At 54.9% G+C, this 27,954-nt stretch overlaps 1 protein-coding gene across 7 annotated transcripts; it reads left to right on the forward strand.

Moving 5' to 3' along the window:
• Window positions 1-3: 3 nt before the first annotated feature.
• LARGE2 (LARGE xylosyl- and glucuronyltransferase 2) lies at window positions 4-27,681 on the forward strand. 7 transcript variants are annotated; one of them, XM_071744765.1, is made up of 15 exons: window positions 4-128; window positions 20,636-20,809; window positions 21,362-21,618; window positions 22,018-22,100; window positions 22,358-22,481; window positions 23,007-23,178; window positions 23,333-23,437; window positions 23,642-23,811; window positions 23,933-24,058; window positions 24,212-24,367; window positions 24,468-24,631; window positions 24,871-25,149; window positions 25,470-25,616; window positions 25,781-25,976; window positions 26,088-27,681. In XM_071744765.1, the coding sequence occupies exons 2-15, from the start codon at window positions 20,710-20,712 to the stop codon at window positions 26,283-26,285; spliced, it is 2,277 nt and encodes a 758-aa protein (XP_071600866.1). In that variant the 5' UTR covers window positions 4-128; window positions 20,636-20,709; the 3' UTR covers window positions 26,286-27,681. The 7 variants fall into 7 exon arrangements, with proteins under 7 accessions (XP_071600866.1, XP_071600872.1, XP_071600874.1 ...); XM_071744771.1 differs by having other exon boundaries at window positions 12-128; window positions 23,699-23,811; XM_071744770.1 differs by lacking the exon at window positions 4-128 and adding an exon at window positions 7,700-7,723.
• Window positions 27,682-27,954: the final 273 nt, after the last annotated feature.

Below are 27,954 nucleotides of genomic sequence, written 5' to 3' on the forward strand. Positions count from 1 at the left end.
ACGCCCGGCCCAGCCCGGCCCAGCCGAGCGGAGCCGAGCGGGCCAGGCGGCGAGGCCGAGCACCGAGCGGGCGATGGGCCGTGGGGCGGGGGTTTAAAGGACCGGGACCTGGAGCGGTGGCTGGACAGGTAGGGGCGGGTTAGGAGGGAGAGGAGCTGGCAGCAGGGAGGGGGTTTGCTGGATCCTGTGAGGACCGGGGGGGACCCGCGTGGGGCTGGGGTCCCAGCCTGGGGGTGTCCCGAGGGGGGAAGCGGTTGCCGCAGGGTGAGGAGCCAGGGTAGGGGTCATTTCTGGGGGGTCCCTGGGCGCTGCAGTGGGGCTGGGGGCTGCCGAGCCGGGCAGCGCTGTGCCCGGGGCGTAGCGAGTGCTGACCGCCCTCGGGGGGACGGGCGAGAGACGGACACCGGCTCCGGGAGCGGCACCGGCACGAAGTTCCCTCTGCCTCTGGGGAAGGAACGTGGGCGTCTGGAGCGTCCACCCCACGGGGACCAGCGCGGTGGAGCCGCTGTCCCAAGCGGGGGTGCTCTGGGGGTCATCCAGACCCAAACGCATTGGGTCCGTCCTTGGCAGGCAGCAGGGAGAGCCTCTCGGCACCCGGGAAGGGCCGCGTTGTGGGAAGCGCAAGGGGAAACCCGACGGGCAGGGGGCCTGGGACTTGGGGATGGGGGCAACTTGGGGGAGGGGGCTGCCCACCCTATAGCGAGGTTGTGTCCTGCGTGGAAATGTCTGTCCCTGCCCGCGGAGGTCGGAGGATGTTCGGGAGTGGAGGGAAAGGAAGGAGGCAGCGCATGGAGAGTAGCGGAGTTGCGGAGGAGGTCAGGGCTGTGCTGTCGGGGCTCCCCGGCTCCTTCCCGTGCTGTGCATAGCCACGGTCCCACCCTGGGCTTTACTCGAGCGCTAACCCCAACACTCAAGGCAGATGCTGGGGACAGTCTGGTGGCAGCCTGTTGCAAAAGAGGGCCCAAACCTCTGTTCAGGCTGGCAGACCTTCCCGTGCTGGGCTGCACAGTGTGCTCCAGCTCTGCCTGCCGCTCAGCTAGGGAGGGTTACCTTGAGCTGAGGCTGCCTGGCCAGTGCTACCCTGCCCTCCCACCACTGCTCCCCCGAGCGGCACCTGGCCCTGGGCACACCTTGGGGTGCAAAGATCGGCAACGGGGCACATAGGTACAGCCTCCCTGCTGAACCTTTGAGGGTGCCCAGGGTGGATGAGGAGGGTGTTTCACGGCCTCTCACAGGTCTCCCGAGTGCAAACAGAGCTCTGCCAAGCTTCCCTTCCTTCCTCCTGTCCAGTTACCTCCACACAATGGACGCAGTGTCTGCCTGCAGCTTCCTCTGCAAGAATTACAGTTGCATGGGCAGGCACTTTATCCTTTCTGATCTCTCCTGTTCTCCTCCTAGTCCCCTGAGGGTTTGTTTTCCAGCAGGCTGAGTTCAAAAAGGGCACGAGATACTGCTGGCAAACAGTCTGGTACTAAACAAACCTTTTTAGTCAGAATCACGTGGATTAGGCCAATTTTTCCGCTCACATGCGGTGCTACCTGTGAGCTCCTCTGGAATTCACGGTGGCTGAGCTGCTCGGTGTTAAGTACCGAGGAGAGTGAGACAGCACCTGAGCCATGTGACAGAGGTCTGGAGAAGAGATTACTGAGGGTAGGTGTGCACTGCTCGTGACTCTAGGGGCATATCCAGTGCAGACTGCTGGATCTGCTTTCCTTCAAGGAGAAGCTCTAGCTTTGCCAGACAGCAGTCTAAGAGCTGGCTGCCTAGGGGACTGCCAAAGACACCTTGTCTTCAGGCAGAGGTGTAGCTTGATGCACAAAGTCCTTGGGCCACTCTCAACAGTATCGTTCAGTCCTTGAGTGAGAACTTTTTGGCAGATGCTTCTTCATCCTTTGCTCCCAGCCTCCCTCTCACCTACTGTCTGTCCCATCCCCTTTTCTATTCATCTCCCTTCTGCAGCGAGGGAGTTTGGAGGACAGTTTGGATACCATCATGCTGCCTTTTTATGGTAAATATGCTACAAGGGAGCTCCATGGGAGGGGTAGCTTCTCAGAGCACCAGCAAGGCTGTGAGATTGGACAAGACTTGAATCCAATTGCCTTGGCTACTAATGCCCACGGAGGGGGTGGGAGATGTGTGGAAGGGGGTTGAGGGGGTAGTTTTTCTGTAGACAGAAAGATCCCTGAGCAGCTCCTTTCTTAACACTTACTGCCAGCCTGGATGCCAAGGTCTCATGCTTACTGGAAATCCACTGTCTGTAACTGAAGCCAAATAGTTCCTCTGCCCTGATGATTAGTGGTGCAGTCTCAGCACTAATGGCAGAAAAAGAAGCAAACCAGAAAAAAGCAATCTCTCTGGTAGCCAGTCAGTGGGAGCAGAGCTGAAGTCCATCTTGCTTGGCTGCCAGTGTCTTGCTCTTTGCTTGCATTCAGAAGACCACACCATTTCTGGGGAGCCTGACCCCAGATGGAGCCCTGCTGTGGGTATGAAGCAGATCATCCAAAGTAAGCATGGCTCAAAACATACCTTGCAGGGTGCTGGGGTTGGTGAGGACCTGTTCTTACAGTGTTAGCCAGCATTAGAGCTGGGGAGAGGGATGTGGGAGAACAGATGCAATGTATTGAGGTGTAGCTGTGTCTTGGGATGAGATAGTTGATAGTTGTGAAGGAAATTGATATTTTCCCCAGCTGTGTTTTCTTGATGCTCCCACTGGGAGGGAAGGAGCCTGGCAGTGTGAGGTCTGGGATATGGATTGTTCTGGCTGTGGTTGGAAAGGAGCAGTCCTTGGGATGAGTCTGGGATGAGATGACCTTTCTGGCCCTGTCTCCTTGGGGCATCCCATCTTGCTCACACTGTGCTGTGGCCATCTGTTTTCTTTGCTTATGGATGTGCTCAGCCAATCCTTTGGGATAGCCAAGGATAAATTGTGTCTCGCTCCAAATAACCTGTAGACAGAGGCATCTCCAGGGAGTATTTTAGTCCCTGACACATAAGCCCTGCTTAGAATGGAAGGCCTGATTCACTCACAGTATCACTGGAGGCCAGCACTTTTCAGGAGAGCTCCAAATGTCAGTCCAAATGAGGAGACAAACACACCAAGCTCTGAGCATGGCTTTGCTGGTGGTGGTAGCTGGCACCTCTGATCCTCAGCAGCCCTTCAGGGACCTGCAAAAGCAGGAGCTGGCAGGGATGGTGATGGTGGTGGTGTAGTCCTCCAGTTTCTGAAATGTTGATAGGTCTGTTGCTTGAAGCAGTAGTCTGAGGGGAAGGGAAACCCAGGTCAAATAAGCTTAAGGTGCCTTTTAGTGAGTGTTTTGACTTGAAAGCATTTTGAAAGCATCTGTCAGGGTGCTCATGCCTTTCCCAGATTATCTGAGACTCTTCATCTCTTTTTTTAAATCCAAGGAGGAACAACACATCTGGCAATGTGTGCAGAGCTCTGCTTTGAGACAGTGACCTCCTCCTGCCTCCAGATATCTTTTGCAGAAAGCCATTCAGTGACCCAGGCTGTTACTTGGATAACTCCCTTCCCTGATTCAGTGGCAATGTGCAGGCTCTCCTGTAATATCCAAAATCTGCCTGTGCTAAAGGCTGAGAGGGAGAGGCAATATCTTTTAATAACCATGTGATGCAGTTGGAAAAAACTTTCGGACATGTAGTTCTCTGGTGGCTTGGGTTAATGGAAACACTCCAAGGGAAGATTCAGCTGGGCCCTGAGGGAGAAAGTGCTTCAAGTGCTTTTAGTGAGAGGGGCAACTGCTTGTGGTTTCTGCTCTGCCTTTTTTCCAGCCTCACCCAAGATCTCCTGACCCCACCTGGAGAAGGCAGCGGATCTGGAGACCTTGCAGGCCCCCGTGCAGTGCTGTGGAAATAATTGGTGGTGGCTGAGTTGTAGCTGTTGGGCATTGGTTCCACCATGGTGAGGCTCTTGCCAGGTGCCAACACGTCTGCTTTCCCATGATTTTTCATGATTAGCTCTGCTGAAGGTGCCTTTGGTTTTCCAGCTCTTTGCTATGGAAACTATTTGGTTTTTTGCTTCCTGTTCCAGGAGGGTATCAGGGACTTGGGTCTTATTAAGTGTAGGGCTCTGATAGCAAGCTACAAAGGGGATGTGTGCCAGGCAGATTTGGCACTCTGGTTCATATTCAGTTACCCCTGTTCCAGAAATAATCATCTTAAGGCTCCTCCCTTAGACCCCTTTAGTCTGAGATGGGAGCTGACACGTCAGGGTGGGGATGCTGGAGGGGACAGATGTCATTTCACTACTGTGTATCGTGGTGTCCATTTGTGTCCACTCTCACTGGCTTCCACCTTGTAGCCAGGTACTGAGGGAGCCTCACAAAGCAGAAGTAGTGTCAGTCTTTGTTGCTGCAGGAGGGTTTTGCTGCGTGCTTGTCATGCTGTACTTCTTTTGAAGTCCTGATTTTCACTGTTCAGGTAGAAGCTGTTGCAAGTTATTTATTATTTCTGGCCCTTATTTGGACTGATGTTGCTTCCCTTGTTTCATGCTGTGATTTGCCAGGCTGACCTGGGGTTTGCTGTGGCTAGAGGGGTACAACAAGTGCTCTGTGTGCCCAGAACACTGCACACTTCCTTCTGTGTTCAAGTGGGACAGACCAGAAAGATGGTTTTAGTAAGTTTTACCTGCTTTGATGGTCCTGTTTCTCCCAAATCTTAATAGCAATTATGTGTGGATAATGTGGGGGTTTGGACCAAAACTCCTAGTTCCTCCCTGATTCCTCTGCCCCAACCTAATTTCATGGCTCTGTATTTCTGGTTTGGTCTTTCCCCCTGCAAACTCCTGGGAGAAGGGCCATCTATTCCAGCCTGCAGTTGTGGGATGAGGGTGTCCATCTTCAGGGAAGCTGGAAGAAGGGGATGTGCTGACAAGATCCCAGCAGAAGGGGAGGGTCTCCTCTTCCTCTGAGAGGGAGTGACATATACAGGCTCTTCTGCTCTCTGCAGTGCAAGCTGCCTGGTGGTTTTTAGCCTGCCTTCTGTCCTCTGCCTTCATCCCTTCTCTTGAACATCTATCTGGTCAAACTATCTTGACTCCACCCCTGGGACAGCCCAAGGTATGTTGCAGTCTCAGATTACTGGATGTGATAGTTAATCCCCTCATTGCCTCACAAGCTAAAAACTTGCTGCAGCTTTCATGTTTGGGAGGGGGCCAGGGAACTCCTGTCCTGCTGAAGAGTCAATGTGAGGACTCTTTTGCATGTGTTGCAAAGGAGTGTGGTGGCTGTGGCTTTGCCAGCAGTTCTGGGGATATATGATACATGTACAGTCCTCCTGGTGTGGTGGGGAATGGTCTACAGGACTGGGGACATGCAGCTTGTAGATATTCTCTCATGGGTTGAGCTGTGCTTTGTAACAGGCTGGAGGAAAGGTTCAGGAACGAGGTGTTGGGTTCTGCTGATTTATGACACTCTTGGCTGTGCAGGGACCTATTTCCAGAGATCTCATGCAGCAGCTCTTCACATGACTTTGTCTTTTGGGTTTCAGCTGACAGCAAGCTGCAAAACCCTCAAGGACAGCTGAGATATGCTCTCTGGCCTTCAGGTTGAGGGTACCTGGCTAAACACTTGTCCTCAGAGCCACCACCAGGCTTTGCCAGCTTATCCAGCTTATCCAGGTACCCTGCAATATTGGCAGCATCCAAAGGTTTGTTACCTTGCTTGTTGGGTAGGTGAGTTGCATGTGCTCTCTTCCTTCCTGTCCTAGTCCTTCAGTACCCAGCTTGATAAACAGGGAATAGCTGCATGGCAGCAGGTCTTGGCTTAGTGCATTTCTTCCCTACGTATTTGTCACCTGTGGGGAGGTTGTGGAGAAAACACTGGCTCTTGTAAGTCCCTGTTGCCCAGTTCTCTGGAAGAGAAGATTTCCATGTGAATCCTTGGTACAAAATGTGGTCCCATCTTCATGGCTGTTTCAGTTGAACTTCCCTTAAATGTGCACACTGGACACTTCTGCCCAAAGTCTACTACTGTGGTGGGCAGTGGGTGACTGGGATCTGGGCTGAGGACCTGGGACAAACTCCCTGAGCCAGAGGAAATGGGGAGTCCCCTTCTGAAGGCTGGGAACTTGTGCTGGCATTGTTCTGTCCTAACAGCTTCTTTTCCCTCTGTCCTTACTCCAAGTGTTTCAGTGGGGCCACTGTTCCCAGTGTCTGACTCTCCCTCCTCTACCCCTCATTAGTGTGGGGCTTGCCATGCCAGCAGGAGGAAGCCTCAGCCTGTCTCTGCCTTGATCGGATTTGTCAAGGCTCCTTCCCTTTTCTTCCTGTTTATTGAGGGCTGAAACAAAGCAAACAGAAGAGAGGAATTCCAAAGAATAGGAGTGAGGGAAGAAAGGGATGCTGGAGTGACAGGCTGCCCCTGCCCACTCACACCCCCTGCCTCGGTCTGGTGTGGCAGAGCTGGAAGCAAGAGGATTTGGGGGAAGTGAGGCCCTTCCTTAGCACTCCTGTTCCCAGCTATGCCACCAGCTGCCTTGCTCCCCGGGGCTCCCCAGATGGGTTCCCCACTGAGTCTGAGCCTGCTGCAGTGCCAGCAGTGAGGAGCAGAGGCTTGGGCTTGCCACCTGCTCTCAGGCACACGGACCTGGATGTGGCTTAAGGGAAAAGGAGCATTATTTGAACTGCAGGAGAAGGTTTCCTTCTTTACCTGTGCCAGGAAAGTTTCCCTTGCTGTGCAGCCCCAAACAAGCCAGGTGCAGAGCTGAATGTCCTGCCAGGGCAGCAAGGTACTGGCCCCTCCCCAGCTGGAGCCAGATAAGCAATTGAACAAAAGCTCTTCTGTTCAGACAGGTCTGGGAAGCAGAGGTGAGGCTGCTGCAGGTAATGCACCATCCCCAGGCCATCACACAGGTTCCTCTTCATCCTGCCCTCAGCCTTGCTCTGGGTTGGGTCAGGGGAGGCAACAGGATGCTCAACAGCTGTGGCATAAAAAATGGGAGCTGCAGTACATCCCTAGCAATGACACCTCTTGAATTTTAGCCACAAGGAACAGCTTTTAAGCCACAGCCTCTGGTCTCCTTTCCCTCTTCCTCCTTGTTCTCCCCCTTCTGGCGGTCTTTGCTCTCTGTGGTTTAATTAGGGAGTGGAGTAAAGTACTTAGACTCCAAAAATGTGCAGATTAGGGGCTTACTAATCCTCTTCCTCAACGCACTCACATCCTGCCCAGTGTTATTGAGCTTCTGTCCCCAGAGTGGAAACTCAGCCAAACTCAAAACCTTTACCTCTCATCTTGCTTGCTATGCAGAGGAGGAAGGGCATGGGGGAGGCTGGAAAGGGGAGCTGTGGGCTTCCCATATTCTCAAGGTGGAATTGCAGTCAGCATTGGCTGTCTTTGCCTCTTGAGCCAGTTTTGTTTGGCGTTTTGGATTTGGGTACTGTCTTCCTGTTTTGACAAAAAAAACTTTATCAGAGGAAGCACTGGCTGTGTGTGTGTGCCTGTGTTTTTATACACAGGGTGATTCAGCTCAGGACTTGTGCCTTCCCTGTGTGTACTTGCATCTCCACGTGTTCCCAACTGTGTCTGCCCAAGGGAGCTGTGCTCAGCACTGCTGAGAGCACAGGGCTGGTGCCTGGCAGTGCTGCGGGATGCCAGGTATACACCCTCTCTGTGGAGGCTGACATCCCTTTCTAGGACATATGCTGTCAATGTGAAGAGGAAGGTGGAATATTTGGTGTTCCAGGTGAAGGCACCAGCAGGGAAGAGAGGTTAGAGAGCATGGATGTTGTGGGAAGGATAAGACTCTTCCTGGAGGTAGGAGGAGAACTTGACTCAGATGGTCACAGATGGGCTGAGCTCTTGTGCCTCTGTCCTGCTCCTGGTGCAGGCTGGGCACTGCACAGAGGTTGCTGTAGACTGTGGAAGATGGGAGTTTTTGTCCTGGGCTGCTCCTCTGCTGTGTGCTTGAGCTGAGCTATGCTGTTTCTTCTTCCCTGCCTTTGTCCTTTGGTGTCTGAGCTCAGCAATGTGAGAAGCCCCAGCGATAGGAACACCAGGAGCAGCAGGAGTGCAGAAGTGCTGGGAATGGTCAGTAAGGAGTTTGGGTGTTGGGAGCATTCTCCTTTCCACTGCATGGCTTTCAGAACTGCCACCCTTCTACAGTCCACTTCCCCTCCTTTTTTTTTCCCTCATCAGTCACCTTTTGCGACTGGTTTGCTTTTTTGTGGGTAAGTTTGCAGTGTCTTAGCCCAGCCAGCAGTTATTTGCAATGTGTAAGCTACTCCGTAGCTCAGATATCCCTTCAGGTCCTACAAAATGCCCAGGGCACCCTGAGTAGATGGCACTATTCCTGCTTGAGTTTTTAGAGCCTGCCCTGAGCCATCCTGACTTGCTATTTATAGTGCAGTTGTTCCATTCCTCTGTGGATGAGCTCTGCTTTCATCCTTGCTTGGGCACTAAGGGCACACCAGTGCCAGGAATAGCTCTGGGCAAGGAAGACATGGGAGTGGCTGCTTGAGCACAGCTCCCAGTTTGGGCCAGTCACTGGTGGAAGAGGTACCAGACTGCATCTGTGAGCTCTGGCTCTTTGTGAGCATTCCTCTGCAGCACAACTTCTTTCCATGCAGAGAAAGTGAAGGGATTGCCTTTCCTTGTCAGATGGATGCCCTGTGTGCTTGCGTGGCTCCCCTGTGCTCCTGAGGCTGCCAGAGCAGAGTTTGGCACTGTGAGAGGTGGCATCCAGAAGAATTGCTCCAGTGCCAGGTAGCAGTGGGATTAGTGAGGGACCTTGGTGTGATGCACTTAGACTGTGGAGGGCAATTTGCACAGGGAGCCATGTTCTTAGCATGTCCTTCCAGCAGTGGCTGTGAACTCCTGATCATAGAATCATAGAATGGGCTGGGTTGGAAGGGACCTCAGAGATCATCAAGTCCAACCCTTGATCCACTCCCGCTGCAGTTCCCAGCCCATGGCACTGAGTGCCACATCCAGGCTCTTTTGAAATATCTCCAGGGATGGAGAATCCACCCCTTCCCTGGGCAGCCCATTCCAGTGTCTGATCACCCTCTCAGTAAAGAAATTCTTTCTAATGTCCAACCTAAACCTCCCCTGGCACAACTTGAGACCTCTTGTGCCCTCTTGTCTTGCTGAGAGTTGCCTGGGAAAAGAGCCCAACCCCCCCTGGCTCCAACCTCCTTTCAGGGAGTTGGAGAGAGTGATGAGGTCTCCCCTGAGCCTCCTCTTCTCCAGCCTCAACACCCCCAGCTCCCTCAGCCCTTCCTCACAGGACTTGTGCTGGATCCCTTCACAGCCTCCTTGCTCTTCTCTGGACCTGCTCCAGCACCTCAATCTCCTTCCTGAGCTGAGGGGCCCAGAACTGGACACAGGACTCAAGCTGTGGCCTCCCCAGGGCTGAGCACAGGGGCAGAATCCCTTCCCTGGACCTGCTGGCCACGCTGTTCCTGAGCCAGCCCAGGATGCCATTGGCCTTCTTGGCTACCTGTGTATCATGTATCCTGAACTGCTGCCCAGCAGGGAGGGTGCATGGCTTTTTGGTAGGGCACCTGCCATCCCTTGCACAGGGCCCTGTGCTCCTTTCTCCCAGGCAAGTGTCCTTGAGGGAGCTTAAGCTGAAGTCTGAAAGGAGTCTGCAGCACAGAAAGCCCCATCACCCCTCCTTAGTGCTGCTGCTGCTGCTTGGGCAGAGCTGCTCTGGACTTTGGCTTGTGGTGCTTGCAGCTTGTCTGGAGAGCTGAGCTGAACAAATAATTAATTGCTTGATTTAGTGCAAAATGAGAAGCTGGAGGGAAAAAAAAACCCCACAGCCAAGTTTGAGGGGACCCTTTATCTTTTAAGTGTAATGCAGCTCAATTTCAAACAAAACAATGCCAAATGAGACCTTTTGCTTGGAAAACAAAGCATTTTGTTCTTGTCCAAAGCTTGTAGCAAAGCAGCAAATAGCTCTGAGCTGTCTGTAAATTCCAATTTTCAATCTATAACTATTTGGCTAAAAACACCCACCTTTAGCCAGTGACAATGCACAGCAGGCACCTGGGGGTCTGCCTCACAGCCTTGCCCCTGGCACCTTCCCAGAGGTATCAGGGAGGATGATATCTTCCCTCTTGTGGACTTTTCCTGGTCTGGGGTTGTGGGAGTCCCTGTGCCTCCTTTTGTGTTGTATTCAGCCTAATTATGTATAAAATGGTGCTGACTTCAGCAGTGTAGGGGCTAGGTCTGGTCAGATGTGCTGGGATATGATTGCCCTTGTCCTACCAGGGAGCAGCTTCTGGTGCAGCTCGTTCAAGAGCATTTCAGGGAAGCTGGGAGATTTGTGGGGTGAGGATGATCTGTCCATCCTTACCCATGAGGACTGATAGCTGGGTGAAATTCCCACCACTCTGCAATACCTGCTTCATGCTCCAGCTGTGCTGATGGCAGAGCTGGGTCTGGCAGAAGGTTTGCAGCAGGTTACCCTTGATGGAAGTGGGAGCTCCATCATACTGTTGCTTCTCAGCTCTGACCTCAGGAGTTGCCATCAGCTGCAAGCCCAGAGCAGTGGAAACATCAGGAAGTGGCAGTGGTACCCAAAACACATCCAGAGATGGGGACACAGTGAACCTAATGGCTTTGGAACTGCCTATGAGCTGCAGCCCAGATGATGGCAAAAAATGCAGGTATTAGAAACCTGATCTTAGTAGAGGGAAGGGAGCTGGAGATCAGCTCAAATGCTGTTCTTCTTTTGTTTTCAGGAGGCAAGCAGGGTCTTCCTGCCCTGGGTAGTGCCCAGGCTTGGTCCCTCCTGTGACTAGCTGGCCAGTGACATGTTTTCAGATGGACTCTGTAGCCTCAGTATTAGTGTCAGAGCAGCTGTTCTGAGTCAGGCTTATGCTCCATCAGGACCAGAAAAAGACCAGTTGATGGCAATACTTCACCTGCTGAGTATCTTCCTGACATCAAATAACTTGTACTCTAGGGAGGTAAAGCTGGAAGCAATGTGTTAAACAGGTGTCTCCTCCAAAGGTTTTTGGGGGTCTTAACAACACATGGTACCATTTCATGGGATCAGGAGGTGCAGGGAACACCTCCAGGTGCCAGGTTGGAGCAGGGCTGGTGGAAGCAGGGGCTTGGTGGGAAAGCCATGTCTGGCATGGACATTAGGTGTGCTCCCTTGCCCTGAGCCTGGCACTGTGGGCACAGCACTGGATGAGCACTGGGGAAAGGTGGTTTGCTCCAGAGCTGTGCTGGGGATGTTGTACAGCCTGTGGGTAAGGGGCTTCTTGCTGGCTGAATCACACAATCATAGAACTGGCTGGGTTGGAAGGGACCTCAGAGATCATCAAGTCCAACCCTTGATCCACACCCCCCGTGGTTCCCAGCCCATGGCACTGAGTGCCACATCCAGGCTCTTTTGAAATATCTCCAGGGATGGAGAATCCACCCCTTCCCTGGGCAGCCCATTCCAATGTCTGATCACCCTCTCAGTAAAGAAATTCTTTCTAATGTCCAACCTAAACCTCCCCTGGCACAACTTGAGACCTCTTGTGCCCTCTTGTCTTGCTGAGAGTTGCCTGGGAAAAGAGCCCAACCCCCCCCTGGCTCCAACCTCCTTTCAGGGAGTTGGAGAGAGTGATGAGGTCTCCCCTGAGCCTCCTCTTCTCCAGCCTCAACACCCCCAGCTCCCTCAGCCCTTCCTCACAGGACTTGTGCTGGATCCCTTCCCAGCCTCCTTGCTCTTCTCTGGACCTGCTCCAGCACCTCAATCTCCTTCCTGAGCTGAGGGGCCCAGAACTGGACACAGGACTCAAGCTGTGGCCTCCCCAGGGCTGAGCACAGGGGCAGAATCCCTTCCCTGGACCTGCTGGCCACGCTGTTCCTGAGCCAGCCCAGGATGCCATTGGCCTTCTTGGCTACCTGGGCACACTGCTGGCTCCTGTTCAGCTTCCTGGCAATCCAAACTGAGAGTGACTTCATCCCCAAGAGGTTATGCTTTCTCCTAGCAAGGATCCCATCTCCTTGGGATGAGCCCCAGCTGGTGGTATTGCCATGTCTGGCTGGGTGTCCTGGGCAGCTGGTGTGCTGCAGCACACACAAGCTTTCAGGGTCTCTCTTGCTGGTCCCCTGGTGCAGTGAGGGATAAATGCAGCCCATGCAGAGAAGGACAAGCCAACACCATGCTTTCTGCTGCCCTGGTGTCCCCACAGATGCAGTTCAAGGCTATTGTCAGCTGAATCCTTCCACCTGCTTGGGCCTAACAGGAGTGAGAGCACTTAGGGACAACATTGCTGCCTGGGTGGCCTCCACTTGCCTTGCCTGAGAGTTGTGGCAAAATGCAGCTGCCCATCTTGTAAGCATTGCAGGATGTCTGGTAGACTTAAACCTCCTACACAACAGCTGCATTACTCTGCTGTGGCACCAGGCTCCCCATGCACAGCTCTCTCTTTAACTGAGGCTCTGCCAGGCAGCTGAATCCAGTCCTGGGGTGCAGGCAGGCTGGTTGGCTGCAGAGCTGTTCTGCATTAAGTGGATTGTGCCTAGCAGGGCCTCATTATTAGAATCCCTGCCAAGAGGTGTTGCTCCCTGATGCATTCCTGGGGTTTCAGATGTGGAGAGGTATGAGCAGTGAGGCATGTTCCTGTGTCAGGCCCAGCCTGAACTTGCTTGTTTCCTCTGGAAACATGGAAACAGTTTGGTGATAAAAGTCCCTGCTTCAGCCAAGCTTCAAGAACTAACACTGTTCAGAGACTGTTAGCTCCTCTTTCCCAAGTGCTTTGCTGCTGTTAGAGAAGGTGGCTTTTCAGTATGGCCTTTGCTGAATAAAAAGCTGAACTCTTAGATGAGCAGAATTGTGTTTGGTGAAAATCTAACGGTCCCAAGGAGAGACAGATGCTTATGAATGAACCATAGCTGAGGCACAGGTGACTGCTGTCTCAGGAAGATCTTCACCTTTCTGGGATTTTCTATGCCATTTAGTGGTGTTAGGGGCAGTGGGAAGATGGACATACTTGCTTGTCTTGAAGCTCACGTGCTGGTATCTGACTCTGGCTGCTGCTCGATCCTATCTCTAGAATATGGTGGCTGTTTTGTCAGATGTTGCTCTTTCCATGGAGATACAAAGGTGAAATTTTCACTAAAGTTTTATTATTGTAAGACTGGGGAGGGAGGGAGGAATAGCATGGTAATCTGGAGCATGAGGTTTTAATCCTGCTTTCCTGGCAGAATTCCATTCCACCTCTGTAAATTCCTGCAGCTGCTTGTGTGGTATTGCCAGCTGGTGCAGCCTGCCTCAAATGGCTGCATTTAGGTCATGGGGAGAGGAGCAAAGATGACCCCAAATTGCAAGGTGCTTTGTCAGATGGGTGCTGGGGCATGGGCTTTAAAGATGACCTGGTGAACAAGGAACCAGCCTGTCCCCTCCCATCGAAAAGCAGAAGAGAGATCCTCTGCAGCTGCCTTAGTTCAGAGCATGGTGCCTTTTCTCAGTTGCCAGCCTTGCTGTGTAGCTCTCACCATGGCTGTAGGGCCCTTTCTCACCTCCTGTGAAAAAGCTGGGAAGCTGCCATGCTGTGCTTCTGCTGAGGCAGTCTAAACAGGTCAGATAAACCATTGCTGCTCTCCCAGCTCCAAAAATGAGACCTGGGAGAAGGATTTCTAGTTTCTGTTGCCTGCAGCTAAGTAAGACAACAGCCAGTGCAGCTCCACGAAAACACTCCTGCCTGGGGACAGCCAGGCAACCTCTTCCTTTGGGATGCCTTTGGGGGGCAGCAAGCCAAGGCCCTGCCCCTGTTGCTCATTACTGCTGTCCTGTGACCTGCAGATGGTCTTGATGTGCCCAGCATCCTCTCTGCAGGTGCAGGTCTGAGACAACAGGCTGTGATGCCCACCCTGCCATGGACCTTGCTGACAGCTTCCATGCTGTTGGAAAACAGGGCTGCTCCCTGCTCGGCTGGTGAAGCTGGGGGAATTGTGCTGATGTGGTGGGAAAGCTTCCACTGCCAGCTCTCCCTAAACATTAACTGCTCACCTGATTGTTACTCAGCCAGGGAGAGTGGAGGCCAGCTGGGCTGAAAAATCTTTCTAGAGAAAGAGGGGATCTTGGAGGAGCAGGGTGCCAGAACACGGGCAGCTCTGAGGGTAGGACTGGGGCAAGCAGGGTGGGTGCACTGTCCTGGGAGCAAAGTCTGCTTGTGTGTGGAGGGGTGGCTGGCAGGCAGCCTTGGGCTCCTGCCCACGCCTCTGAGGCTGCTCTGAGCATGCACCCTGTGTTTGTGCAACTGCCTGGATCTGCTGGCTTGACATTCCCCATGCCCTGGCTGTCACCCTGTTGTCAGTGAGGGGAGGGATGTCTGGACATAAGGTGTGATCAGGGTCCTGCCTGCCCCGTCCCCAGTGTCAGCCTCAGCCTCTCCCAGAGGGTGACAGAACCAGGTGCCTGTTTATGTCCTGTTTGTCACCTTCTGAAGCACAAGCTGCTTTGCTTCTAGGGAGAGTGTGGGGAAGGCAGGATAACCTGCTTCAAACAGCACTTCTGCCCTGCACCCTTGTGCTGGGTTTGGAAACTGTCAGTATTGGGAAACCTCTCATCTTACTGCTGGCTGCACTTGTCTGGCCTGAGCAAGGAGACTGAGGAGGGAGGGCAGAGAGGCTGAGCAATGCAGCTACAGGGACAGTCAGAGCCAAGATGCTTATGTTCTGTGCCACGGCTCCTGGTTCCTGCTGTGCCCCTTGCCTGGGAGCCACTTCAGCCCTGCCCTCCATTTGCTGTACCTTTAATGTTTCACAGGGGAGGGGAGGCTGTGTAGCTGCTTTCCTGCTTGCCATCTCCCACCATAAACATCCTAAAATGCTTCTGCCTCACCTGTGCTCCTCCAGCAGCCTACCTGCTCCTGCCCTGGTGCTGGGCCCTTGCTGGCAGGAAGGAGCAAGACACTGAGGCTGGGAAAAGTGTGCTGAGAGGTGATGCTGGTCAGCCAGAGCACTGAATCATAGAAAGTTAGGGGCTGGAAGGGACCATGAAGGATTGAGTCCAACCCCCCTGCCAGAGCAGAGTCACCTACAGCAGGTCACACAGGAACACATCCAGCTGGGTTTTGAAATTCTCCAGGGAAGGAGACTTCACAGCCTCCTGTGGCAGCCTGTTCCAGTGCTCTGTCACCCTCACAGTGAAAAAAATCCTCCTTGTGTTTATATGGAACCTCTTATGCTCAAGCTTATATCTGTTGTCTATTGTCCTATCACTGGGCAGAACCGAGAAGATCCTGGCACCATCCTCCTGGCTCTTTCCCTTTATGTATTTATAAACATTCATGAGGTCACCCCTCATTCTCCTCTCTTCCAAGCTGAAGAGACTCAGCTCCCTCAGCCTTTCCTCATATGGGAGATTTTCCACTCCCTTAGTAATCTTGGAGGCTCTGCACTGGACTCTCTCAAGCAGTTCCCTGTCCTTCTTGAACTGAGGGCCCAGAACTGGACACAATATTCCAGATGTGGCCTCACCAGGGCAGAGCAGAGGGGAAGGAGAACCTCTCTTGACTTACTAACCACCCCCCTTCTCATGCACCCCAGGTGCCATTGGCCTTCTTGGCCACAAGGACACATTGTTGGCTCATGCTCATCCTTCCATCCACCAGCACCCCAGGTCCCTTTCCCCTGTGCTGCTCTGTAACAGCTCAGTGCCCAACCTGTACTGGTACCTGGGGTTGCTCCTACCCAGATGCAAGACTCTACACCTGCTCTTGGTGTTATTCATTACATTTTTCCCTGCCTAGGTCCCTCTGAATGCCAGCACAGCCTTCTGGGGTGTCAGCCAGGCCTCCCAGCTTTGTATCATCAGCAAACTTGCTGAGCAGACACTCTGTCCCATCATCAGGGTCATTGATAAAGATGTTGAACAGGATGGGACCCAGCACTGATCCTTTGGGGACTCCACCAGTCACAGGACCCAGCTGGACTGGGTGCCACTGATCACCACTCTTTGGGTTCTGCTGCACAGCCAGTTCTTAATCCATCTCATTGTCCATTCTTCTGTCCCACAATTCCTGAGCTTGCTCAGGAGGATGTTATGGGAGACTGTGTCAAAAGCTTTCCTAAGGCCAAGGTGCACTACATCCACTGGTCTCCCTGCATCTACCCATTCAGTCACAACATCAGAAGGCTGTCACATTAGTCCAGTGTGATTTCCCCTTGGTAAATCCTTGCTGACTGCTCCTGATAACCTTCTTCTTCCATGTGCTTAGAGATGACCTCCATCATTTTTCCAGGGATGGAGGTGGGGCTGACTGGTCTGTAATTGCCCAGATCTTCCTTCTTGCCCTTTTTGAAGACTGGAGTGACATTGGCTTTCCTTCAGTCCTCAGGCACCTCTCCTGTTTGCCATGATCTCTCAGAAATGATGGAGAGTGGTAGGACAGTAACATCAGCAGCTCTCACAACACTCTTGGGTGCATCCCATCAGGGCTCATGGACTTGTGTATATTCAATTTGCATAACTGGTCTCTAACCCAGCCTTCATTGACTGGTGGTGAGTCTTCCCTCCTCCAGGCTTTCTCTCTTATATCCAGGGTCTGGAATTCACAAGGGTTGGTTTTAGGAGTAAAGACTGAAGCAAAGAAGGTATTCAGAAATTCTGACTTCTCTCCATCCTCTTTTTTCAGGGCTCCTGCCTCATTCAGCAGTGGGCCCACATTTTTCCTATTCTTCCTTTTGCTACTGGTATATTTAAACAAGCTCTTCTGTTTCCTTTTACTTCCTCTGCTAGTTTGAGTTCTAAGAGGGCTTTGGCCTTTCTTGTTGCCTTCCTACATGCTCTGACAACATCCCTGTAGTTCTCCCAAGTGACCACTCACTTCCTCCATGAGACTTCAAAAGCTCCTTGGTGATCCATGCAGGTCTCTTACCACCTCTACCTGTTTTTTTACTCAAGGGAATGCATCTATCTTGATCTTGAAGAAGTGGGATTTAAAAACTGACCAACTTTCTTGGGCTCCCTTCACTTCCAGAGTCTTAGTCCATGGGATTACTTCAAGTAGATCCTTAAAGAGTGCAGAGTTAGCCCTGTGGAAGTCCATGGTTGTGGTCCTACTTGTCCTTCTTCCTTGTACTAAAATCCACCATGCCATGGTCACTGTCACCAGGGCTGTTCCCAACCTTAATGTCCCCAGCCAGACCTTCTTTATTCATTAATGCAAGGTTCAGCAGGGCACCTCTCCTCACTGGTTCTTCAACTAGCAGAGGAGGCTCTTTTCTCCCTGGGAACAGTGCTGGTGGTTGGAGGCTGTGGAAGGTCTGGGCTTCTCCCAAGAGCGTGGGCAAGCCCTGTGGAGCTGGTTCCTCATCCGGAGCACTTGTTAGATGATGGATACCATGAGGCAAGGACACGACAGTTCCCAGGGGCCGTGCTCCATGTGGCCCTGAGACAAGGAGCAGAGCAAAGGTGGGGCTCCTGCTCTGGGGAGCAGCAGAGTGGGGGGGTGGTTTCCTCTCTCTGTGGTGGGTGGGCTGGGGAGGTGGTGGTGTTGAGGAGCGACTGCCTATTGTACCAGGGCTCTGCAAGGGCAAGCAAGAGCTGCCTGAGCAGGAGAGGAAATGTGTCTCCCGGGGCAGTGATTTCTGCACTGGCTGGGTGGATACCCAGCCCGCCCCTGCCCTGGGGCTCGGGGGGTGTCTTTGCACTGTTTTAACAGCACTTTGCGCTGTTAAATCTTTCCGAGGCAGGCTGGGGCTTGATGCCCCAGTTCTCCCTTGGGATACAGGGTGGGGGGCCCCGTATTTTCATCTAAATTGCTCTGCAGACTGGTTGAGTTCTAATCCCTGCGCCTGCTGCTGGTGGCCTCCCACCACACCCTGCCTTCTCCGGACATCCCTCCAGCTCTTCCAAGGCAGCCGGGAGGGCAGTGGGCTCCTCCTTTCCCTCCGGCCCGGTCAGGAGCTTGCTGGCTTTCCCCGGCCCTGGGGCCAGGCGCAGGGGGAGCTGCAGGTAGGGCCTGGCTCTGCATATTTAGCATTCCCAGCCCGGGCCTCCCACCCTTCCTGCTGCCATCCTGCTCGCTCCTGGAGCAGTGGGGAGGTCTGGTGGATGCTGTGCTCTTTGGGGAGCCCTGCTCTCCTGAGCTGGTGGGGCTGGAGCAAGCCTGGGAAATCCAAGGGGGAGCTTTTCCCTTCTCACACCTGCAGTGTGAGAGTGTCCAGCTGAGGGGCTGTCACTCAGACCCCGGCGGATAGCTCCTCTCTCTAGGTAGGAAGGACTGCACCCTACCTTTGCCGTGCTTGCATCCTGGGCTGGCTGTGCAGCCCCTCTCTGCCAGCCAAGGGGAGACAGGGTGGGCTCTGCTGCCTTTCAAAGCCCCCCAGTTATCTCTCCGTGTGGCCAAAACCTCATGCACCTGCCCTGGGAAAGGAGGAGGCAAGTGCTGGGTAGGGAGTGGATAATGCTGATCCCTAATCTCAGCAAAAGAGGGATCTTTAAGTCCTGGGAGCAGGAAGGGGGCTGAAGGGAGGGCGGATTCCTTCTGATTTACTTTGGGCAACTCGGTGCCCCTGGCGCTGGGGGCTCTTGAGTAGAAAGCGAATTTAATCTCTTGTTTTGTTTGTTCTTTCTTCCCTCGAAAGGGGGGCCAGCGCAGGGGGGGCGAGGGGGGGGGGAACTTGGGTTTGAGAGCAGGGAGGAGGTGTGTGGGGGGGAAGTGTCAGATCTGAAAGGGAGGAGTAAAGGGAGGACAGGGAACGGCAGACTGAGGAGGGAGCAGCAGCAGCAGCGGGCTGCTTGCCGGCTTGGGAGGCGCCCAGGGAGGAGGAGAAGGAAAAAGGCAGGAAAGGAGCTCATGGGGTGCAGGTGAGCAGCCACGTGAGGAGGAGAAGGGACGGTGGGAAGGGTGAGGGTGCTACGGGGGGAGGGATGGAGGCCTTGGGTGCCTCTGGGAGGGTCTTTGCCAACCGGCCTGTTGCTCGTCCCATTCTGTCCCCTAGACTGCTGTCCAGGTAGTGTGATCGTGCAGCCTTGGATGAAGTGCTGTTGCCCACACTGAGGGGTCACAGACACAAGAGGGTGCTGAGATGTGGCCCTCAACTTCTCTCGTTCATTCATGCCTAAGTCCCTTTCGTCCCTCCTCTTCCCAGACTGCTTGGTTCCAGCTCATCTCCCTCCTTTTGACTTGCCCCCACTTTTCAGGGTACGAGCTCAGCACAAAGTTTGGGGGATGCCCAGGCCAGGCAGGAGGGGTGGAGATCGGCTTGTGGGAAGGGAGAGGGGCTGGCAGCAGCGTGTGGAGACATCGCCAGGTCCAGCTTGTCTCATGGCTATTGCAGGAAAGAAGGGGTCTGGTGTGCTCCTTTTCCTTGCTGTATCTGTGCTTGGCCTGTTCCATAGAGCGGAAAAGCAGCGCGATTCCAGGCCCCGCTTGCAGGGAGCCAGAAGGACCTGTTCTCCACCGGGAAAAGGGTTGCAGCCCTGCCTGCTGCTAAAGGGGTGTGGGTGGCCGTGCTCCTTTGGGCTGGCCTCACCCCGGCTTTAGCAGAACCTGAGCCTGTTGGTGCATATGCTTTCTCTAGGTCAGCTTTCCTTTCGCCCTCAGCAGGCAATTCCTGCGGCGGGCAGAGTTTTGCCCGGGGGCTACTCAGGGCGGTGACCTCCCAGGCTGCCTGTTCCTGCCCCCCGAACGCTGGCGGCCCCATGGGCATCTGCACATCAATGGGCTCCGGCGGGGGGAGCAGGTCGTAATCCGGCCCATTAGTCCCTACTCCGACTTTTGTTGAGCGTCCAGATGTTGCTCCAAGCAGGGGCTCAGGCTTGAGCTGCAGGAGGCAGGCAGGGGTGAGGAATGAGGTTTGTGTTCCTTTGCTTTGTGGGGCCTTTTGTCTGCCCTGGGCACCTGGCTCTGGGATCTCGGGCAGGGCTCTCCCCGAGTTGGGGCTGGGTTCAGGAGCCTCGGACACGGCACCCCTGGCCGGAACCGCGGCCCAATGACCGTGTCCCCCGGCGTCCCCCCGTCTTGCTGCAGCGGTGCCGGAAAGTGAGTTCGTTTCACCGAAGCGTTTGGGATTTTTCCACAGAGTTTCGTGGGAGGGGGAGGTGTTTGGCTTGCTGCCGACCTGGGTACGGGAGTTCCCCGTCGGTGGGAGGGTTCGGTCAGGCCAGTCGGGTCCTGGTCCGGCCCAGCCGCGTCCTTCAGGCCGCGTCTCAAGAGCAGCCCCGGCCCTTCGGTCTCCGGAGGCGGTGGGGGAGGGACCTTCTCTCGCTGTCAAGGGCAGGCTCCATTAACCACCCCGCTCCCTGCTGCCCGGAGCAGGGAGAACCTCTCCAGCATAGCCTCCCGCCTGCCTTGGGAGCCCTTGGCTCGTTCTCCTTGTCTGCAGGGTGCATGGCGAGAACAGAGCTTGAGTGAAATCCCTTGGAGCACTCTTTCTCTTCTCCCATATTTGAGGGCCCCCTGAGAGCAGTGCAGACACAGCAGGGTGATGGGCCAGGCTCCTGGGGAGGTCCAGATGCCCTGAGATGGGGCAGGATGGTGCTGGCTGGGAGGAGGTCTCACTAGAGGTGAAGGGCATCTGTGTCACTGTCACTGCTCACCGAGGTGGTGTCCTTGGAAGGACCAGGAGATGGGACATCCTGCCAGGGGATGTGGAGGCACCTGGGTGTGGGTTTCAGGGCTGCTGTTGACACCACTCCCTCACTCTCCTGACCTTTGCAGGCTTTAGGATGCCAGGGCCAGCTGGGCTTGGGCTGCCCACCTGATCTTCACCATCTCTGTCCCTCCCACACACCATGTTGCGCTCCTGGCGTGTGAAGCTGAAGCTGCTGGTTGCCACAGTGACCCTGGCTGTCCTTCTCTCCTGGCTCTACCTTTTCGTGGGCAGCCTTGAATGTGAGTGGGTCCTTCTCCAATCACAGAACGGTTCCCAAACAGAGGGTGGGCAGGGGAGGCTGAGGCCGTGGGGTGGGTGCTCTCTGGCCATGTAAGTTGCTGCAGGTGCATCTGAGCTCTGCATTTCCAGGGGGCATCCCTGAGGATCAGTGGAGTGTCTGGGGGACACGTGTGTGGGCACGTATGGAGTGTGCCAGAACCTCTTTGCTGGGGCTCTGCCCCACCATCCATAGAATCATAGAATGGGCTGGGTTGGAAGGGACCTCAAAGATCATCAAGTCCAACCCTTGATCCACTCCCGCTGCAGTTCCCAGCCCATGGCACTGAGTGCCACATCCAGGCTCTTTTGAAATATCTCCAGGGATGGAGAATCCACCCCTTCCCTGGGCAGCCCATTCCAATGTCTGATCACCCTCTCCCTAAATAAATTCTTTCTAATATCCAACGTAACCCTCCCCTGGCACAACTTGAGACCATGCCCTCACATCCACATCCTTTTGGACAAACTCTTACCTTGCCATGCCCACCACATGCCCTGTTTCTTCTCCACAGATGGCCGCTTCCTCCTGCTGCAGCCCTGCCTGGGCGAGCAGCCGAGCCGGGACACGGAGCGGGAGGCGCTGGCATCGCGGGTGCAGAGGATGGAGGAGGAGAACCAGCAGCTCCGCCGGCAGCTGGGACAGGCACAGGGGGGGGGCAGCAATGGCAGCTTGCAGTGGGGGGCCTCTGCCGAGAATGGGGACCCCCCCAGGGGAGAAAGGAGCAACCGCACAGCCTGCCCCAAGCAGCAGATGGTTCACAAGTGTGAGGTGAGTGATGACACCAGCACGGTGGCATGGCAGGTAGGGGAAGTCAGATGGGATGCTGCGATCATGTCTGAGCATGGATGTATGTGCAGCTTGCCTGCCACTGCTCACCCTGTGCTCTGGTCATGTTGGGGCCTTATCCTGGTTGTCCATGGTGGGTGAGGGTGTCTTGCTTCACCAGGGTGGGAGGCCAGACAGGAGCAGTGGCAGCCAGACTCCTGGTCCCCACTTCTGAGCAAGTAGTCCCACCTCTCTCTGGAGCTCCTTCCCAAGACAAGGGCTGGGTTATGCAGCTGGGCAAGGGTTATGCAGGCTCTCCCCATAGCACAGCCCCAAGGAAGACAGGCCCCTGTGAGGCAAGGGGTGTCCAGGCTCAAAAAGGTGCCATTTGTCTCTGAGCAGCTCCTGCACGTCGCAATTGTGTGTGCCGGGCACAACGCCAGCCGGGATGTGGTCACCCTGGTGAAATCCATCCTCTTCCACAGGTAATGGGGAGGTGCTGGTTTGGGCTTCCAAGATGAGCTGCTGCAGGCTGGGCAGTGCTGTGGGAGAAGGGCTTCAGGGCCTCTCTCTACCCCCTGTGTTACTGCTTAGAGGGGGATTTTTTTATTTCCAGATGGATGATTTTTCTCCATCTGCCCCTTCGGCTGATGTGTGTCCCCTGGCAGGGGTGGGAGGGATGAGGATCATGCACTCTTCCTCCTGCTGTGCTGCTGAGTGCTTCTGTGCTTGCCCTTGGCAGGAAGAACCCCCTCCACTTTCACTTCATCACGGACTTGGTGGCCCACCAGATCCTCCAGATGCTTTTCCAGTCCTGGATGGTGCCCTCTGTCCACGTCAGCTTCTACAATGCTGAAGACTTGAAGGCAGGCTCTTGCCCCTCCTTTATCTTCATGTAACCCAGTGCTTGGATGGCCAGGGGAGCAGTGGAGAGGAGCAAGAGGGAGTGGGCTTAGTAACTTTTCCTGTAACTTTTCCTGCTGTTCCCTCTTTCACCTACTCCCCATTTTGGACTTGTTCAGCTGAGCAGGTGGCACAGGGCTGGTACTGGAGGGGCGGAGATGCCCCTTGGGTTACACTATCTCTGTGGTAAAGGTGGGTTCTCCACTGAGCACTGAAACACTGGGGTTCAGGTGGCTAGAGGAAGACACACAGACATAGCAGGGTGAGAGCAAAAGAGAAGGAAATGCAGCCAGCCAGTGCCTGAAGAGCCTGGGCAGAGAGATGTGTGGCTGCCAGTGGTGCAGCTGGAGGAGATGCCCCAGGGTTGGCTGGCTCCACAGCCTCTCTGCTGGCTTCCTTTGCACAGGGTACTGGGCACAAACAGCCCTTCTGCTTAGGCAAGGGAAGAGCGTGGCCATGCCCAGCCCTGAGGCTGTGTTGCCTTGCAGCCAGAGGTGTCGTGGATCCCCAACAAGCACTACTCTGGCATCTACGGGCTGATGAAGCTGACCCTTACCAAGGCACTGCCCTCCAACCTTTCCAAGGTCATCGTCTTGGACACCGACATCACCTTTGCCACTGACATTGCTGAGCTCTGGGCTGTCTTTGGGAAGTTTTCTGGTGAGAACAGGGTGCCCTTAGGACCTGCTGGGGCCCTGGGTGCTGGGTTCAGGCTGGCAGTCCTGTCTGCCACAGCACCAGCACAGTGGGTTTGCTTGGGCCTGCTGAACCTACAGCAAGGTGGGCTGCATCGGTGTCCCCTCTGTGTTCTCAGACAAGCAGGTGATTGGGTTGGTGGAGAACCAAAGCGATTGGTATTTGGGCAACCTGTGGAAAAACCACAAACCATGGCCGGCCCTGGGACGTGGCTTCAACACGGGTGAGTGTGGGTTACTGGGGTGGGCTCTGCAGCCTGGGGGTGTGTCTAGCCGAGGTGGCACTTGGCACGGGGAGGCTGGGGAAGGCTGAGGTGAGGCAGCAGAGTGGTGGGCATGAGGGGGATGCTGCAGCTTCCCAAGGCTGTGTGGGAGGGCACAGAGAAGTAGCATGTCCTAGGGGTCGAAGGCATGCTGCTCTGCTCCAGCTCTGCAAGGGCTGGGTGCTCTCTCGGTGACCCAGTGCCCTCCTCCCTGGCACCCAGGGGTGATCCTGCTCCTGCTCGACCGCCTGCGTCGTCTGGGCTGGGAGCAGATGTGGCGGCTGACAGCAGAGCGGGAGCTGATGAACATGCTCTCCACCTCCCTGGCTGATCAGGTAAACTCTCTCTCTCTCCCAGAGTAATCAGCCCTGCTCCATTCCCATATAGCACTGCTGGCATGTGGGAGGTGTGCTGCCTTCCTCATCCCACCTGCGAACTCACCTTAATCTCTCTTAGGACATCTTTAATGTGGTGATCAAGCACGACCCATCCCTGGTGTACCGGCTCCCCTGCTTCTGGAACGTACAGCTCTCTGATCACACCCGCTCCGAGCAGTGCTACACCGAAGTCTCAGATCTTAAGGTGGGTGGGGTTGCTGCCTTTGAGACTGGGCAGGGCTTGAAGGACAGGCAGCACCATGTGCTATAGGTCTGAGAAAGCAAGCATAGGGCCCGGGGGCTTGAGGAGAGCTGGGTGCTGGTGTGCCTCCATGACATGTCACACTGCTTCCCTCAGGTGATCCACTGGAACTCTCCCAAGAAGCTGCACGTCAAGAACAAGCACGTGGAGTTCTTCCGTAATCTATACCTAACCTTCCTGGAGTACGATGGGAACTTGCTGCGCAGGGAGCTCTTCGGCTGTGCCAGTCTTCCCAGTCCACCCAGCAACCAGGTGAGGGTGATTGCAACTCTGTCCCCACCCCCAGATCGTGGAGTGGGCAGAGACTCCCCCACACAGCCACCCCAGCTCCCTCATCTTCATGGTGTTGCAGCTGCAGCAGGCACTGGAGGAGCTGGATGAGGATGATCCCTGTTACGATTTCCGCCGGCAGCACCTCACACAGCACCGCATCCACCTGTTCTTCGTGCAGTACGAGTTTATGGCCTTTCCCAACCCAACAGATGTCACCCTCGTGGCCCAGCTCTCCATGGACAGGTACTTTCTGGTGGGGCTGGATGGAGGTAGGATCTCCCACCTCCGCTCAGGAGCGGCTCCACAGCTTGGGATCTCAAAACACAGGTTCCTCACCTTCACACCAGCGTTTTGCAGTGAGGGACAATACCCTACGCTGGGAACAGCAGCTCCTTCTGCTTCTTCCTGAACTGGGCTCACTGGCCAGCAGCCCTTCTGGCTTTGGCAGATCCCCTGCTCACACAGTGCCCTCTGCCTCACAGGTTACAGATGTTGGAGGCCATTTGCAGACACTGGGCAGGCCCCATCAGCCTGGCGCTGTACATGTCAGACGCGGAGGCTCAGCAGTTCCTGCGCTACGCCCAGGCCTCGGAGGTGCTGAGCGCCCGCCGCAACGTTGCCTACCACGTCGTCTACAAGGAGGGGCAGTTTTACCCCATCAACCTCCTGCGCAACGTGGCCTTGGCCAACACGCAGACGCCCTATGTCTTTCTGACAGATATTGACTTCCTGCCTATGTACGGCCTCTATGATTACCTCAGGTAAGGCTCTCTCCTGCTCACCCTTGCTCAGCCTGCTGGGCTCCTCAAGGATTGGAGTTTGCAGGACACACCCTGGACAGGAGTTCTTAATGTGCAGAAACTGTTTCCTTGCTGCTCAGCCTTGGGATCCCGTCCTCCTTTTTGTCAGACACCAGCAGATAAGGAAGCAGTCATGCCTGCTAGGGTTGCCCTGTTTCTTCTGCCCTTGCAAAGTGTCTGAATGCACTAATACCCTTGTGGTCAGGTGGGAGGGGGTGAGGAGGGAGGCTGTGGGCACAGCTCACAGCTGGAGAGGCCTCACACCCTTCCTCCCACCATAGGAACTCCATCCAGCAGCTGGAGCTGCCCCAGAGGAAGGCAGCTCTCATTGTGCCAGCCTTTGAGACTCTGCACTACCGCTTGACCTTCCCTAAATCCAAAGCAGAGCTGCTCTCCATGCTGGACATGGGCTCCCTCTACACCTTCAGGTAGGGACTGAAGCTGCCCTGCAATCCCACAGGGCTGTCACGCTCAGGAGAAGCCAGCTTTGTACCCTTGTGCCTCAGTGCTGTTGGGCAGCCAACTCAGAGAGGTCCCTCTCTTGGGGAGCTGCCAGCTTTTCCTGGTCTCTCATTTCCATTTCTACCCATAGGTACCACGTGTGGCCAAAAGGCCACGCACCAACTGACTACGCCAAGTGGCGGACGGCCACCGTGCCGTACCGCGTGGCATGGCAGCCGGACTTCGAGCCTTACGTTGTAGTGAGGCGAGACTGCCCCAAGTATGACCAGAGGTTTGTGGGCTTTGGATGGAACAAGGTGTCCCACATCATGGAGCTGGACGCACAGGTGGGTGAGGGGGCTGCTCCTGGCACCACGGAGGTGCCGTGTCGGGGGCCTTGGCTGGATAGTGAGGTGTTGGGATCACCGAGCTGATGGTGGTTGTTCCTCTGCCCCCAGGAATATGAACTGCTGGTCCTGCCCAACGCCTTCATGATCCACATGCCCCATGCCCCCAGCTTCGACATCTCCAAGTTTCGACTGAGCGCAGGGTACCGGGGCTGCCTGCAGACACTGAGGGAGGAATTCCACCAGGACCTGTCCCGGCGGTATGGGGCTGCTGCCCTCAAATACCTCACCGCCGAGAGAAGCCTGTGACGCCCCAGGGACAGTGGGTGCAGGGTGCTAGCAGCATGCTGGAGAGGGGAGTGCAGGGCCCCACTCCTGCCCTGGGCCCAGCACTGCAGCCTGGCCTGAAGATGCTGAGGTGGCAGCACGGTCTCTCTAGCCCAGCAATGGGATGCCCATAGATTAGATGGAAGATACCAGCTGCAAGAACAGGTGGTGCCTGCAGGGTCAATCTGCTGCAGCATGGCCAAGGGGTCTTTTGGAGCAGCAGCCCTCCTGTGTTACAGGAGAACCTCCCCATGCCAGGGGCCAGGTGGACAAGTTATCATCTGTCCCCTGTTTTAGCAGAGGTGGATTCTTAGCCTTCCTTGGCTCACTTCAGCCTGGTGCCTGGCTCTTGGAGAAGCCTGGGAGCATTACCTTACCCTGTTCTGCCTCTTCTCTGTGGTCCCATGTCCCAGTCTTCTTCAGACCCCTCTGGGGCTTTGGTGAGTGGGAGACAAGGTTGTAAAGCAACCTTTTGCATCCATTGTGGAGCCAGGTTCAGAGACAGGGAGGTGGGGCCAGGGATTTCCAGGAGCCCTGACCAAGGCTAGGTGGTTAACAGGGCAAAATACTGTTACCATCCATATGGAAGCAGAGTCTCCAAGGAGGTTGGTCCAGTACTGGTGGTGTGGGAGTCACCTAGAGCATGACAGGCTGTCTGCTGTCCCCAGCAGTGATCTTCCAGACCAGACCTTTGCTTCCCAGCTGGAAGCAGCCATGCCAGTGGCAGGCACAATCCTGAGGCTGGCAGTGCCCCTTGGGGCAGGGCTGCCAACCATGCCAGGCACCCACTGCAATGAGCAATAGAGCAGCTTCATGGGCCAGCACATGCTTGGAGAAATTCCTGTTTAGGGACCACCCTGCTCCTCCCCAACTCACGGCAGAGCCGAGATTGCCATTAGCAATCAGGGACATGGTTGACACTGGACAAGACCGTAGCTGAGCAGTTTGGCTGGATCCCTGTGCCAGGAGCTTGGCACTATTCCATGGCTGTCACACACTGGAGCACAGAGGATGCATTGCTTTCCTCACACTACTTAAATTATTTACTAGTTTTCTCATAAGAACGATGATTAAGGTGTCTTGGGGGCTTTTTGGTTTGTGTTTTGGGTTTTTTTTGTTGGTTTTGTTTTTTTTTTTAACCCTTTCTTCCTCCCAGATGATTTTGCTGGTGGCCCTGGAGGGTCTCCAGGCCAGCTGCTGCAGTCTCTGCTGTTCTCTCCTTAGTGTTACTCTGGGCTGCTGAGCCAGCTCTGTGCAGGGGTGAAGATTTCCGTCCGTGGTGGGAGCAAGCAGGGGGTATGGAAAGGACACAAGCGCCTCTTGCTAATTCTGTCTTTTTAATTTAATTTTTAAATTAAAGCTTTTTTATTCTTTTTCACCTCTTTCTTAGAGCTGCCTGGTTATTAATTTTTTCTGCAGGGAACCTGCAGGTGCACACTGGGGGGAGGGCAGTGGGAGAAGAGCAAAGCAGGGACAGCCTGAGGCTCGGCTGGGGAAAGGCACCACTAGGCTTGCTCTGCCTGGTGTGTTTGAAGCCTTTTCTTGGTCTGGCTGGCACAGAGGGAGGGTCGGGGAGCAGGGAGCAACAGTAGGCAAAAGCAGTGCCTATGTCACCAAGTGTCACTGCGAGCCAGTCCCTGCCATCTCTGAA

Source organism: Heliangelus exortis, chromosome 5 (assembly GCF_036169615.1).
Source record: "Heliangelus exortis chromosome 5, bHelExo1.hap1, whole genome shotgun sequence".
NCBI lineage: Eukaryota > Metazoa > Chordata > Aves > Apodiformes > Trochilidae > Heliangelus > Heliangelus exortis.